At 31.6% G+C, this 16578-nt stretch overlaps 2 protein-coding genes across 3 annotated transcripts; both read right to left on the bottom strand.

Moving 5' to 3' along the window:
* Positions 1-3135: 3135 nt before the first annotated feature.
* Positions 3136-6718, bottom strand: LOC109795153 (uncharacterized). Of its 2 annotated transcripts, XM_020354575.3 has the most exons (3): positions 6560-6716; positions 4327-4503; positions 3136-4140 (listed from the first exon to the last, which is right to left on the bottom strand). In XM_020354575.3, the coding sequence occupies exon 3, from the start codon at positions 4107-4109 to the stop codon at positions 3312-3314; it is 798 nt and encodes a 265-aa protein (XP_020210164.1). In that variant the 5' UTR covers positions 4110-4140; positions 4327-4503; positions 6560-6716; the 3' UTR covers positions 3136-3311. The 2 variants fall into 2 exon arrangements, with proteins under 2 accessions (XP_020210164.1, XP_020210163.1); XM_020354574.3 differs by lacking the exon at positions 4327-4503 and having other exon boundaries at positions 6560-6718.
* A 2764-nt stretch (positions 6719-9482) lies between these two features.
* On the bottom strand, positions 9483-16137 carry LOC109811124 (glycine dehydrogenase (decarboxylating), mitochondrial). The gene is made up of 15 exons (XM_020374773.2): positions 14647-16137; positions 13624-13869; positions 13467-13544; positions 13280-13380; positions 12999-13194; positions 12744-12869; positions 12326-12511; positions 12107-12220; positions 11650-11802; positions 11193-11381; positions 11020-11097; positions 10809-10934; positions 10629-10727; positions 10300-10417; positions 9483-9707 (listed from the first exon to the last, which is right to left on the bottom strand). The coding sequence occupies exons 1-15, from the start codon at positions 15931-15933 to the stop codon at positions 9613-9615; spliced, it is 3192 nt and encodes a 1063-aa protein (XP_020230362.1). The 5' UTR covers positions 15934-16137; the 3' UTR covers positions 9483-9612.
* Between the last annotated feature and the right edge of the window lie 441 nt (positions 16138-16578).

The raw sequence follows: 16578 nt of genomic DNA, 5'->3' as shown, positions 1-16578 counted from the left end.
TTTCTTTTAAATTTAATGCAAAGCTAAAATTATTATTATGTTTTTATTCGATTAGAATTGAAATATTATAAATTTATATTTGTCCATTCTTTTACTTTTCTTTTGGACTAATAAATACGTTAAACATATTTATTTTTTTTATTTAATTTGTTTCATAAAAAAGTAGGATGATTTATAAGAATATTAATAGAAAGATTTAGCCTTATTCTATTATGAAGTTACAAATTGTCATAGTGAAATCGTTAAATTTTATGATAATTACTTTTAAAATTTGTATTTAATATTTTTTTGACCACTATGTTATATTTAGGATGATTTTAATTAATTAACAAAGAATAAATTATGCTTAAATGTATTTTTAATCTTTTTAATATATCGCATTTTTTTATATTTCAATTCTTATAAAATTATTTCTTTTTAAAAATACTTTCTTTAAAATTCCTCTTTTTTTGTTTTGGTTTTTATTATTTTATTTTAGTCCTTGTAAATATATTTACTTTTTTTTTTGTCTTTATACTATTCAAATAATTTGCTTTTAGTTCTTACTAATTTTGTTTTAAAATGATTAACTCAAAATGAATAAAATATTATAGGACCTAAATAAAAAAATGGTACATTATAAAAACTAAAATAAAATTACAAGAATCAAAATATAAAAGTAAATTTTACAAGGATCATTTTAAAAAAATAATTTTATAAGGACCATAACTAAAACGGAACTATATTATAGAAACTAAAAACATATTTAAAAATCAATTATGAAAATGAAAGTCATTAGTTTTGTAAGTTTTTTTTTTAAAGAGGTTTTAATTCAAGAAGCCTAAATACAAAATGATTTAATTTGAATACAAACTTGATTTTAAAAATTGTTAGATTATGAATGGATCGATTAATAGCATAATATTTAACTTATTTTGCTAGCAATTAAAGTTTAATCAAATTAATAAAATAAATACATAAAGTTCTAAGATGATACGACTTGAATCGAGAGAATAATAAACTATGAACTAAATGATGAAAAAAAATTCTACTTTGCTGAAAATTCTGTTTCAAAATAAATACACTTATATGTAAATTTTAGCATGGACCAATGGCATGTTTGCATTTTAAATATATAGTTCTTTAGATAACAAAAAAAGGTCATATAATTTAACTATACAAATTAATTCTAATTTAATTTAGATAAATTAAAATATAATATCAAATTTAATATACTTCAATTAAAAATAATTTGGTTTTAATTGTTGGATGATTCAGATTTTACTTATTCGTTTTGTTTTTCAACATTTATTAGTATTAAATAAATCACAAAGTATACAATAGCTGCAATTAAAAATAGTTTAGACCATGAGATATTATACCTGATAAATATCAATGAAAATAGACCTAAAAATACAAATAATGAAATAAAATTTATGCACATCTTAATAAAACTTAATTGAGATGATTAAATATGAAGATAAATTGTTGTTGGGGTATAATGAATAACATAATCATATTGTAACACACTAAAATACTATATTTTTTAACTAATAAATATGCAATGAATAATATAATCGTTATACAATGTTATTCACTAACTTTATTTAATTAATACTTCTTGCATATTTATTTAAAAGATGGGTTCTATCTTCTATTAGTCTATTTGAATATAAGTTAAAAGTATTTTTAAAAAAAATTTCACTAAAAAATATTTTTTAATAGAGAAGTTCTAAAAAAATAATTCTAAACTTATATCCAAAAATACAAAAAAGAGACTTTTAGTAATAGGACAAATCCTACCATAATGATGCACATTCGTAAACAACTTCATATTTAAGCCATGTAAGATATTTCAACTCTTTGTTTGCAACTGAGGAACATGAACATCTGAAAATTACTAAAATGTGATGGTAATTGGTAATGATATTATTACATTGTGTTTCTCGCAAGACTTTATTACTCTCATAACACTTTACCATGAATATTGAATTCATTCTACTTATTAATGTGTGGCGTGAACTTTACTTGTATTGATAATCGTCACAAGTGCTTGGTGTGTGTAACAAATATTTCGATATAAATAAGATTGCAAATTTACAATATACAACAAAAATGTGTTTACGTTGTGTACTCAGTACAATGGAAACACCATTCGGTTATGTATTATAAAGAGATGCCTCATCTCAATTTACAACGTAAAGAAAACATGTTTTCGCCAAAAAGGCAATTTATCTAAATTCTAAAGTTCAAGGCACTACAATCTAAAGACTACAAATGTAAAAAAGCATATTACTCGGCAGCCAACTATCTAGTTGATAACAAGATATCATAGAAACTCTAGTTGCTAAATGAATCATGAGTACCAGCAAACACTTATATCATTATATGGCCACCTTCCTGCTAGAGCATAGAGAGATGTGCATTTGCTGTAACATATAGAAAAAGATGTTATTAATTCAAGGACCAGGCTGGACATTCTCTAGATTTGGATAACTGATCCCTTTTGACTACATTTAACAATGGACATGCAACCATGACAATCATTTTGATTGAGTTCATGCTTGTGTTTTGCAACCAATAACAATGTTCCTTTACTAATTTCATTTAGTGATCTGTTTAATCTTATAATTACTGAAAATTGGAAATTTCATATTCTTTCGTGGAAATATTACAATACGTTTGTACAACAATGATGTAAGAAAATAGTCCCTTGGTATTGCATCCAGAATATAAAATTTCCTCCAACACCAAGAACTCAAAGTTTGGACACAAGATATCTTCTCCTACCCAATGCTATTAAGATTAGTTTACTAAGCCACATCCGTAACTATGACTTGAATAAAGTCATAAACAAAACATATGCAAATACCATAAATCATTAAATAGTAAGTTTCTGAATGGTACCTAGCCAAAATTCTGCAACAGTAGCAGCCGGATTTCAAATGACACTGCAATTATTTTTCAACAAATCAAAAGTAGTTACCTTAAAAATATGTAGACTCCAAGAGCAGATGATCCTTGTTAAGCAGTGATTGCTCTATACAGTCTCCATGATGAATTTAGTATCACCAACAGCTGATGATTGCAATCAATATTTTGAATGCAGCAACGTTTGTAAGACTACACGGAAGTATAAAAAGGAAAAAAGTGGGATAAATAAATCAAAAAGCTAATTCTCTGATGTCATGTGATAGTTCAAAAATTGATCCCACAATGTATCAATTGTACAATAAAAATTAGAAAAGGGATTAAGCAACTACATAAAACACCTAAATTTAAGTATCACCACTGTTTCCTTTTGATTCTCTTCTTATTAGTTGATTCTGTTCTTAGTCAAGTATCCCTTCAACATCATCACTTTTCCTTTTCTTGCTGCGTTCCATCTTTACCTCTTCAGCATATAAGTTATTCTCGTCCCCTGCCTCATATTTCTTTTTCTTCTTAACTTTTAAGTCCGAGGAACCACCAATCCCTCCATTTTCACCCTCAACACCATTGCATAGCTTTTTTTCTATATCCTTCTGCTGTTCTAGTCCTCTTCCATTCTCACCTTCCACATCCTTATCAGGAAAACTACTAGCATTTACCTTGTGCTTCTTCTTTGCACTTTTCTGCTCCTTTCCCTCTTCCATTCCATGGTTGACCTCACCTTCATTACCCTGTTCCCTGCCCAACTCAATTTCATTATGCACCCCAGTAAGTGGCTTGTCATCATAAACTTCCAGCTTCTTCTTCTTCTTATGCTTCTCACTCCCACCCACATTTTCCGTTGGATACCCAATAGAACCATTAACTTCATCTCGAAGAACATTCTCACTGGCACTCCAATCCCTTCCAAACTCATTAGATTTCACATGCCCATGAACAGAATTTTCCACTACCCTCCCACTTTGATCATTAGCAGCCTCTGTTATGTGGCTTTTGTGTTTCTTCTTATGAGAGCGTGATGAGTGAAACTCCTTGTGGAGCTGGTTGAGCTCGTCGAAAGACATGGAAGCCCGGTGGAGATAAGCATTGATGCCATGTGAAGCACCGTTGTCAGCAGAGACAAACTTTGAGAAAATCTTGGTTGCTTTGGAAAGTGAAACGTCTTTCACCGAAACACAATGTCCAGAAACTGTCTTCATCTTCCTCCCCTTTGGCCTTCACTTATAAACCCTAAATTAAAAACCGTCAATTGCACCTTAATAATTCAGAACTTGATAATTGGCATGCATGCAGCATTTGGCAAAACTTACCACAAATCACTCAATACACCACAACAAAAAACCAATTCATTCACGTAACAAATTTACCAAAAGCAAAGGATCCAAATTTATAATTAAATTAAGAGTAAGCCCTAACCTGGTGAACTGTGAACAGAGGAGCAACGGCCAGGGTTTCTTCCAGATTGAAAACGCTGATACTTTTGTTCAAATTTTGTTGAGCAAAACAACGTCGTTGTAATATATATCTTTTTCTTAATCAAATCTTTTACGCGGTCCGGCCCGTCCGGGTTAGGGAACCTGACCGGTTTATGGACTGTGTCAAATATAAGCGGATTCAATACACAGCTCGTTTATTTATTTATTTATTTTTATTTATTTATTATAAATATGATTGTATTTTACAATTTATGACTTATTTATACTGCTAATTAAGTAATATCTAATGAATAATTTCTTTTAGATTTTAATATTTATCGGTATATAGCTTAATGAAATTTTGCAGTAATATTCAAGTTAATATTTTAAAAGTTATCACATAATATATATTTTAGATACGAATTTTATTGGGCATGTTATGTGTATATTTATGTAAAATTTTGACATGTAAAATCAAAATATCTTACTTTAGTATCTTTAAAGGTTTTTATATACAAATCAAAAAAATATAATATATTTTTTTATTTTTATAAAATATTTTTGAAATTTTTATTGTATATCTTTTTTTTTCTCCACAATAAATACATACTAATTATAAATGATTAAATTAAATTTTTAGGTGAAAAATGATTAAATTAATTATAAATTAAGTGAGAAATAATTGATAAAATATGTATATATATAACTTAAAACTCAGGCACGTTTTCAACTAATTAATGCCACTCAAGAAAGTCGGCAAATAAACCATTTTTTTCTCTCTTGATTATTTTTTATTTAATTATTTAATATTTTAATAATCCAAAAGCTATGTTTAATCATCTTTTATAATTTTAATAAGAATTTTTTCATTAATCTTTAAATTATATTATTTAGATTGTTAATTAATTAAGGATATTACAAGAAAAATATTTAATGCAATAGACAATTAGGAGTTGTATTGGATTAGAATTTTAATGGACTTTAAAAGACTTATGGTATTTAATAAAAAAATTTAATATAACAAAAATTGTGTGATATTCAATCAAAATAATAAGGATCTTTTTAAAAAGTACATCAAAATTTAGTAATATTCAATTAATATAATCATAATTTATTTTAAGAGTGTGTTAAAATATGGTAGGATTCAATTAAAACATTTTTTTTACTTAAAAAAAGTTTGTTAGAATTAAAAAAACATGAAATTTTTAATAGATTATTTTAAATAATAAATTTTATGAAACTTTTTAGTAAAATTTAAGTGTAATTTACTCATCCAACAATATTACAAAAAATCTTAAAGATTTAGCATGACTTTTTTCTTTCTTTCTATTTTCCTCTCTCATACCTTATTTCTCTCTCTCTCTCTCTCTCTCCTCTTCTCTTCTTTTCCCTATCTTATGTTCTCTTTTCTCTCTCTCTCCCTCTTATTTTCTTTTGTATCTCATTTCCTCCTCCTCTTCTTCTTCTAGCATCTCAATTTTTAAATATTCTCATCCAAACACATTTGAAAAGAAACTTGTAGGTTATTTAAAATTGTTATATGAAATATAACTTTGAAAGAGTCTAACTTGGATTGATTTAGTGGGTCAATAAATCAGCCCATCAAGCTAGTAAATTTTAACAAATCTACTTATTATTAAATTTTACAAATTTAAACAATATGTCCGAATTTAATAGCATGAATGAAAAACTATCAAATCTCAGAGGACTATAGATAGTAAAATGTCAGTTAAGAGGATATGAAATTAAATCAATTATTTATTAAAAATTTGAAAAAAATTATATTAATTTTATTTTTCTTTATTCAAACCAAACCTCATCATTTGTATTTTTTTTATTAATTGCATTATTTTATTAAAAAAATCTATATTGTCCTTTGAAATATCATAAAATCCTTAACAACAAAACTGGCTCTGGTCTAACTTAGCATTCTAATAAAGTTTGTTCTGGCAATTCAGACTGGTTAGGTTAATATTGCTCATCTCCAAAACAGCGAGCAGGATAAGTTATAAGTTAATTGTTAAAAAGAAGAAAAAAAACAAAATAGAACAATTCTATAGAACTAATAGAAGAACAAAGAAATAAGCTGAAATTCAACTCAGAAGGTTCTGATTTCTGATCACAATTCAACATCAACAGTCTTCCGTGCATACGTATACAGAGCAATTGCTTAAGCACATCGAAATATAAACTAATTTCTCAAATTGAAATCGCAAAAAACAAATGAGACGTACCTGTCACCGTCGGCGTGGTGGTGCGGTAGCACGGAGAAGAAACAACAGAAATAACCCTAAGTCGGCGAGGTGGTGCGGTGGCACGGAGAAGAAACGAACACAATTAACCCTAAGTGATCGCAGTGGAGAAGTTGAAAATAGAGCCAGTGGGTTTTGTTTTTTCATGAGTGGGAGTGGGCATTAGACTTGGGTGGGCGACTAATGGGCTTGGGCTTCAGTCCAATATGGTGGGCCGGTTCTATGCTATTTGGGCCGCTAAACAAAAACCATCCAATAACTCAAAACAGTTTAAATTCGGTTATTTGCGAAAGTGAGAAAGAGTTCGAGGTTGAAGGAGCCAGGCGATCCAGTGAGGGAAGAACTTGAAATTTTGGTACAATTTATAATTCTTTATTTTTAGTTAATTAATTTTTTTTATTAAAACTCTTAAATTTTAAATTCATTTTAGTAAAGTATACTAACAAAAAAATTTAGCAAAAATAATTTTAGATCTCCCCCAAAATTATCCTTTCTTCCTAAAATAATTGAAGGCTCTTTGCCAGCAAGTTGAAGATGAAAGGATAGATACACTACAAGAATAATGTTTGGAGCCTATATAGGTGAAGGAAGTGGTGAGCCAAAACAAAAATGTGCAAAATGGAAAGACAATAATTAGTAAAGACAATAATGAGTAAAGACAATAATGAGTAAAGACATGTGCCTTAGAGTTAGGGGTGTTCAAATTGATAAACTAAACTAGAAGAAAACTAAACTAAACTATAATAAATAGTTCACTAAACTAAATTGAACTAATATAAATATTGACTAAACTAAACTAAACTATTATCTAGATTAGTGCATTATAGTTTTAGGAGTTTGAACTAAACTATAATATCAATTAAATTAAATTATTTTTAATTATAAATTAAACTATTATTAATTATAAACTAAATTGAACTACATTAAAAAAAATAAATTTAAAATTAATATTTTTAAATTGAGCTATCAAATCATTAATATTAATTATAAATTAAATTTAAAATAATTTATGTAAAACAATGGTAGAATCTGCAGTGCTATCCTGACTTCTACTTTCTTGTTTGTCTTTGCTTGAAGCTCCCAAAAGCCAAGTGTATAACTAAAAGTTTTTATTTATTTATTTATTTATTATTTTGTACTATTGTTTTAAAACTTAGTCTTAGACTAATCTGGTTTATTCATAGATAAATAAAATCAGAGGTAAATAAAATATGGTCAAAGATTGTTTTCGTCAAGGATTTGTTTGAACCCAAGTTTAAAAGTACTTTTTGCTTGCATCTAAACATATATTAATTGTTTTTATATTATTTTTTTCTTCATTTTATCTTAAATTTTAACTACCTATATTTTAAAATTAATTCATATTAACTTTTAAATTTTTTATCTTAAATATAAGTTATTTATAAGTAAATTTTACTTAAAAAATTCTATTCAATGCCGAAAATAGTTGCTAGTGACATATGAATGTAGGTCATGAATATATATAAGACTGAATAAGATGTCAAAACATTAGAGCGGGAGAAAATAAACAAAAGCAATGTTGAACGGATAAAATAGAAGGATTCTATAAGAAAGGAGAAAAGATTGCGAGCATTGAATTATAATATTTAAAATATGAGAAATTAAATGAGAATGTTGTGATGTTTAAATAAACCAAAAGTATATGATTCTACCATGGATAAAATATGTCCACTTGAGATCAAGAAGCCTGGGAATGTGACCAGCCCAATAACTGAAGGCCCAAATGAGATAAACTATGGAAATGTGCAATTGCTAGAAGTGAATGATTCTACCACTTATACATTAATAGTTTTGAACGACGAAAGTGGTGCTTCAGTCCTTGTATTTGATTTTAGTGAACTGAACTATTAATTTTAATAGTTTAGCTTTATAAACTACACTAAAAGTAATAGTTTGGTTTAAACTATTAAAAAATAATTTAGTTTATTTTAGTTTAGTTTAATTTAGTTATTTAAAAAGTTTAGTTTTAAATAGTTTTGTGAACTTTGAGGTGCCTCCAACGTAGCGAAGATATTAGTCACTGCTATCGGCGGTGGATACTCCAGGGACGAACAAAAAAAAAAATAGTTTTGTGAACACCCCTACTTAGAACATCTGTAATAGGGGTTGCTTATAAGCAATTATTTTACATGATCAATGGTTATTTTAATGTAAGATAAATATTTTAATAAATTCTTAATTATCTTTTTAATCATTTAAATATATATTCATTGTTATTTTACCAATAAATATAATTTATCAGTGATTGATTACTAAAGTAAAACATAAAATTATTTTTTATAGAAAAATACATTAGTCACATTACTTTATAAGTGTATTTATTTTTTTTTTGAGAAAAGGAAAAGAATAGGAAGAGAAAAAATAGCAAATGTAATAAAATGAAAGAAATTTTAAAAAAACTTTAAAAATATTTAAGAAATAAAAAAATATGATATGAAATAGTTTTGAAAATTTAAAACATTAATAGTTAGTAATATAATTAAAAAGTATGTCTGATGTATCAAATGATAAAGTAAAAATATATGTGATAAAGTGAATATTCAAGTGACACAGTTAAAACAAGGTTACCACGACACATCAAGTATCAACAGAAAAACCTCTCTGAGCTGCCACATACGTGGATTGACCAAGACATAAAAGTCTTTGTGATCAAAGCTTTGACAAATACTTTCTTTATTAAAAGGAACTAAAGTTGAGGATTTTTTTTTTATTTTTTTTTTATACTTCTTTGTTTACATGAATGAAATTCATTTTTCACATTAATGTGATATATAGGCCTAAAATACATTCCTAAGATCCAATAGCAGTAGCAATTATACTATTCTTTAGCTTTACTATTTTTTTCCCTGTGGGAGGGGCTTTCATTCTTGTTGTTGGATGAAACTTAAGAGCAGTTGATTATCATCATTATCAGATATGATGAAGCAATATTCAACAGGTGCAAGGACTGTATGAAGAGGAAGAGTTTTTATGTACAACGGGAAATGAAAATAGTTGTCAATGGAAACTGAATTCTAGGCTGTGGCTGCAGCTTCTTCTTCAACACCCTGTGATGCTGGGTGAAGGGTGCAGATCAGGTTGCGGTCACCGTACACATTATCAACACGTCCTGTTACACATGTTACATTTATTAATTAGTCTATGCATTTATCATTAGTCAAACAAAATTATGTAGGTACTACATTCAATATAGCACACCTTCAATAGACTATGAAACATGCTAGTAACACATTCTATCGGGGTGGAATTTATGTAGATCTTACTAATTAGTGTGTTTGGAAACACATTTAAATCACGTTGAATGAAGTTTTTCCAGATTCCAATGCGCAAATGTAGAAGTAACTTAAAGGATGGATTGACATTTGGTGGGTTCTATTCCTAAATTAGTGGGATCAATGATTTTCAATCATTAGAAGGGTGTGTTAGAAAGCTAACGTTAGAGAGTGTATTGCTAATATTTCATATATACTATCTCAAACAAAACAAGGGATAACAGTGAATGTTGATTATGAGAAGGATGTCATAAGGAATGGAAAATTATTGTATGATTCAAAACTGTGGTCCCAATCAATCTCTATGTGACATGTAATTACATTTTCAAATTATTTCTACATGTTACATAAAAGATTGGTTGTAACCATCTATACAATAATGTCTCCATAAGGAACATATAGTTATATAAACAATTACTACATGATTACCTGTGCTAGGCCAGAACTTTGAAACACGGAGCCATGGAGCTGGGAATGCTGCATATTCCCTGGAGTATGGTTTTGTCCATGCATCAGCCATGAGCAGTGATGGTGGATGAGGGGCTCCCTGTAGAACATTATAGATAATCAATAAAAGTTCAAGAACTAGGTTGGAATTGTGATTAAAATATGCACCAAGAACAAAAAATGAAGAACAAAAAATCGTTTACCTTAAGTACGTTGAATAATTATGGTGTATACTATTGAATAATTAAAACTAAAACAAGCATTTCTTGTCTTAGTAACATCATATAAATGAAGAACAAAAAATCGTTTACCTTAAGTACGTTGTTGTTGATGTCAGCATTTCCTTTCTCAATCTCAGCAATTTCTTGTCTAATGGAAATAAGAGTATCACAGAACCTGTCTAACTCAGCCTGCAATGATGTTTAGTTGGATTAGAGAAGACATTAAACAAAAATTGTACAAAAAATAAAAGGCATCATAAGGAGTGTTACCTTGCTTTCACTCTCAGTAGGCTCAATCATGAGTGTGCCAGGAACAGGCCATGACATTGTTGGTGCATGAAAACCATAGTCCATGAGGCGCTTTGCAACATCTTCAGGCTCAATTCCAGCAGTATTCTACAATGGGAATAGCTTAAAAGTTGTCAGAGCATGAATAATTCCAATTAATTGAAAAACAACTGCAATCATGGAATGGACTTACCTTAAAGCCTCTTAAGTCAATGATGAACTCATGAGCAACTGTTCCATTGACTCCGCGGAAAAGAACCGGGTAATAATTCTGTAGGAATCAAAGTATAAGTAAAACCAGGGATCTTATACAAAAGCACAGTAACATGACACTAACTAAAGAAAAGATTTCGAAGGAATGCATACCTCCAATCGTTTAGCCATGTAGTTTGCATTCAAAATGGCTATCTTTGATGCATCGGTGAGTCCTTTAGAACCCATCATGGCTATGTAAGTGTAAGAGATTGGCAATATGAGTGCTGAGCCCCATGGTGCAGCAGAGATGGTACCAAGTGGTTGAGATTGGTCAGGGGCAGGAATTCCACCAGTTGATATCTTCATTAAGGTAACAGATAAAAAAAAAATACAAAGACAAAGGTGTTATTAAACAGCAAGAACAAAGTCATATAAATGTTTAATCTTCACAAGAATTAGGTTCTATGTATGAGATAAAAAGGAAAAATGCTATACAATGTGGAGAAATTAAATTAAAGACTATTTTTTTTTTCTGTGAAAGCAATGCATTTTCTAATGAATATAGTTAAAAACATGTATGCGTATTATACATAATGTCATCCATGACAAGGAAAGAAAAAGTGCTTACCACAGGGTGTGAAGGTAAAAATGGTGCCAAGTGTTTCTTTACACCAATAGGACCCATTCCAGGGCCACCTCCTCCATGAGGAATGCAAAATGTCTTGTGGAGATTGAGATGGCAAACATCTGCTCCAATCCAACCTGGGCTTGTGAGTCCCACCTATAAACATGGAAAAATAATTTGATAACTGAACAAAACATCTTATGAGAATGACTAAATGAGGCACAAATTGATAAATTCTGGATCAACATGATATGAAGAATGTGCCAACAGAACAATCGGTTAAGAAATTTGAAAGACAACATGACTGAAGATTTTGGATCAATTCACAATTTGGACAAGAATAAAAATAGGGAGAAATTAGTTTCTTGAACTATATGTCTTTGGTTGTACCATCCTAAAAAGACACATGGCCCAACACTAACTACATGAATGTAACTAAATAATGCATAGAAAAACAAACCTGAGCATTCATGTTGGCACCATCCATATATACTTGGCCTCCATTATCATGAATAATCTTGCAAATCTCATCAATACCTTCTTCATAAACACCATGGGTTGAAGGATATGTTACCTGCATTTTAAATCAAAACCAAACTAATGTAAACAATGCCTATGCCTCAATTAGATGGTATAAAGTCAATTATATGAGTAATATTCTATAGGAAGCAAGCAGTACCATAAGTGCTGATAAGTTGTCCTTGTGTGTTTCAGCAGCCTTCCTCAACTCTTCTATGTTAATGTTTCCCTTGGCATCAGTTCCAACAGATACAATTTTCATTCCACACATAGCAGCACTAGCAGGATTTGTACCATGTGCTGAGACAGGTATAATGCAAACATTGCGGTGGTGGTCTCCCCTTGCCTACAATTTCCGATGAATAATAATAAGAAGAACATCACATGAATTTAAGAACATTTATCATAGATGGTAATGTAGGAACAGAAAATGACACAACTGAGGCTATACATAATTGACTAAAATGAAAGTACAATGTTACATTAAATAACCACAGAAAAACTTTTATATCCTAAGAGTAAATCAGACGAACCATAAATTTCCTAATAAATTATGATAATGATCCAAGTTACCATACCAAATGATATGCACGAATAACCATCAGTCCAGCATATTCTCCAGCAGCACCAGCATTTGGTTGCAAAGAGAAGGAGTCAAACCCGGTGATGGTACACAACAGTTCACCCAAATTGTTGAACATTTCCTGTTACCATATATGCTTGTTTAGACAGAGAAAATACAACTTCTATCCCATATTTTCAGGCACAAAGAAGTATATATTTGAATTTCTTTGATTCACTATTGTTGTAAGATTATTTGAACATCCAATTACCTGATAACCTTCAGCCTGGTCAATTGGTGCAAAAGGATGAATATCAGTGAAGCTGGGCCATGTCACAGGCATCATTTCAGTTGTTGCATTCAGCTTCATTGTACAAGATCCCAGTGGGATCATACTGTGGCATAGTGAGAGATCTTTTGATTGTAGCCTATGTAAGTATCTAAGCAACTCATGCTCAGTTTGGTACCTATGAAAAGAAAAATAAAATTGAAGTAAGTTTCCATAATATTAATATAACCGCATGAACTCAAAGTTTGTGAAAAGGGATATACGTGTTAAAGATAGGGTGTGTCAGATAAGGGCTCTTCCTAGCTAGTCCAGAAGGAATTGCACTCTGAACTTCTGATGCAATAGTTGCAGCTGTAAAGGAGACCTGAATATAAATTAACATCAAAATTATAAGTAATGACACAATTGGTATTTATGAAACGAATATATAATATATAATCATATACTTACTGGCTTTCCACCAGCAAAAACTTTGAAAAGCTTATCAACATCCTCTAGTGTGGTTGTTTCATCAAAAGCAACAGTGATCTGAAAAGCAACCAAGCTCCATAATCTAAAGACAGCAAACACAATTAACAGATTTGGTGCAGCAAAAAGCAACACTCACAGTGTTTCCATCTACAACTCGCAAGTTAATTTCATTTTTGATAGCAGCATCAGCAATTGCATGCGCATTGGAAGTCTTGATCTTCACAGTGTCAAAGAAGGGAAGGTCCTGAACTTCCACCGTTCCAAGTTTCTTTAATCCAAGAGCAAATGCCCCAGCAAGACCATGAACACGGTGTGCAATGTTCTTAAGGCCTTCAGGTCCATGATACACAGCATACATGGCAGCCATGTTTGCAAGCAGTGCCTAAACAAAACCAACCAGTATTAAATAAAATCCACAACGAGCTCAAACAAATTCACAACATAGCTCCAGGAACACTCTTAAGTCTTAAATGTTATGACAATCCATCCATAACAGAAAGTTCCAAAACAAAAATTATGATTCGAAACATAAACACAGTTAAAAAACAAGAGTTTAATTTTCATAAATTATCCGCATAAAGATTTTTACATCGTCAATAAATTAGAAATCATCATGAATATAAACTGGAAAGCAATTATTACAAAAGTCTACAATCTCAACATACACGACAATCCATAATTAGATGATAATGTAAATAACCTTTATACCGTCAATACATTCTAATTATTACAAAAGCGAACAATCTTACCATATATGCCAATCTAGATTTGAAGTCTATTTATGTAAATTTTTCAAGAAACACTTCTAGTCTAGGAGAGACAATTATAAAGGAAAAATAAAATACACCTCTCCATATACTAATTTGTAGAAATTCTTTCTTATTAGTTTCTTCAAAATCTTATTTTTAACTCATACATAAGCTAGTTTTTGGTTAAAGAGAAGTTTATTTCAATTTTTCTTCTTATTTTTTTCTTCTAAAAGTACTTATGGAAAAGTTTATCCAAACATGCCTAGATCAAAGTATGAAAGAACTTTATATATCATCAGTGCATTCTAATTAAATCCCTAAAAGACTAGAAATATTTAAACTCTTAGTGGCATTTGCACACCAAAGCCAATAACTAAAACTGATTGAGCCAACCAGATGAGATAGTTTACCTGAGCAGTGCAAATGTTGCTGGTAGCCTTGTCCCTCCTGATATGCTGCTCCCTAGTTTGCATTGCCATCCTCAAAGCAGTCTTTCCAGAAGAGTCAACACTGACTCCAATGATTCTCCCAGGCATCATCCTCTTGTACTCTTGTGATGTGGCCAAGAAAGCTGCATGAGGGCCTCCATACCCCATTGGCACCCCAAACCTCTGAGCTGAGCCAACAACAATATCTGCCCCCAGCTCACCAGGAGGCTTCAACACAGTGAGTGCCAACAAATCACTTGCCATCACAACCTTCACCTCATGAGCATGAGCCTTCTTGATGAACTCCCCATAGTCCAACACCTCACCCTCGGTCCCAGGGTACTGAACAAGCACCCCACAAACATCCCCAGACTTGTAATCAATGTCCTTAAGATCTTGTGACACAACCTTGAGATCAAATCCAGCTGCCCTTGTCTTGCAAATGTCAATGGTCTGAGGGTGGCAGTTGCTTGCAATGATGAAGGTCTTCTTCTTCCCTTTTTGAATGTGGTTGCACATGGACATTGCCTCAGCTGCAGCAGTGCCCTCATCAAGCAATGAAGCATTGGACATAGGCAAGCCAGTGAGGTCAGTGATCATGGTTTGGTAATTCAGCAGTGACTCAAGCCTCCCTTGAGATATCTCAGCCTGGTAAGGAGTGTACTGAGTGTACCATGCAGGGTTCTCCATTATGTTCCTCAAGATCACTGGTGGAACATGAGTGTTGTAGTACCCCATCCCAATGTAGGACTTGAAAACCTTGTTCTTTGAGGCCAAATACTTCATGTGCTCAATCATTTGGTTCTCTGTCAACCCGGCATCGAATTTTCCGAACTTCATGTCACTCAAGCGAATTGATTTAGGCACGGTGGCATCAACCAGGGAATCAAGGCTCTCAAAGCCACAAGACACTGCCATCTTGCTCTGTTCCTCAGGGGTGGCAGAGTTGTGGCGGCGGGGGAACGTGTCGCTCGGTTGAAGCGCTTCAACCGAGATGGATCGGGTTGAGCCAACACTGAGAAAACCACCACCGACAACTCCACGTGAGATGTTGGTGATGCTCATGTTCCTCCCCAGGAGGCTCTCTGTTTTGGCTCCCCTGTTTCGCAGAACAGGGGAAGAAACAGAGGACATGCACCTGGAGGAAGAGTACAACAGCATGGGGGTGGTGGAAGACTGCAGAAAGGACTCATTCTTCTGGTACTGCTTCGCCTCTGAAACCAGACGCTTCAGAATGGCGCGGTTCGCGAGCCTGCGAGCACGTTCCATGAGTGCTGCTACAGAGGAAAACAGAGGAGTCTAATGGAAAGAGAGAGCAGAGGAAGTGGTGTTTTGTGGTGGGGTGTGTTTATACTTTTCTTGTTAAGATTCCATTGGAGTGTATGAGTGAGGATGGGGTGTAAAGTGTGGCTGACGATAATATAGTCCTTTGAAGGCTATATTGTTATATAAAAATATGAACGTATAGTAGTATATTATATATTATATATGATATGATATAATATATTATGAGAGGTTTGGTTTTTGAAAGTGAATGAGTAAAATATGGTGAATTTTTTGTGGGAGGGATAAAGTGTAGTTTTGAGATCTGGAGAAAATGGTAGGTGGTTGGTGACTATGCGCCCACCTGTGAAGGAAAAAGACAGATTCAAGATTATCAGTGTCTCAGAAGAAAACACCACAAACTGTGGAAGTGAGGAATGAATGGAAGGCGTTGAAGCTGTGAAGATTGAGTTTCAATGGAAGGCATTTAAGGGGGAAAAATGTTTTTTTTATTTATTTTTTTCTGAGGTTTGAAAATTGTAAGACTCTGATGAGTTCTTTGTGGCAGATCCTCTTTCACAGCAGGCTTATCCTTTGTGTCCGAAAGGACAAAAAGAAAGAAAGGGTAAATTGGGGATTGGAATTTTGGTT

Source organism: Cajanus cajan, chromosome 9 (genome assembly GCF_000230855.2).
Source record: "Cajanus cajan strain Asha chromosome 9, NIPB_CcT2T_4, whole genome shotgun sequence".
In the NCBI taxonomy this organism is placed as follows: domain Eukaryota; kingdom Viridiplantae; phylum Streptophyta; class Magnoliopsida; order Fabales; family Fabaceae; genus Cajanus; species Cajanus cajan.
Note: the sequence above shows the minus strand (reverse complement) of the source record. Positions and strands in the feature narration are given on the sequence as shown.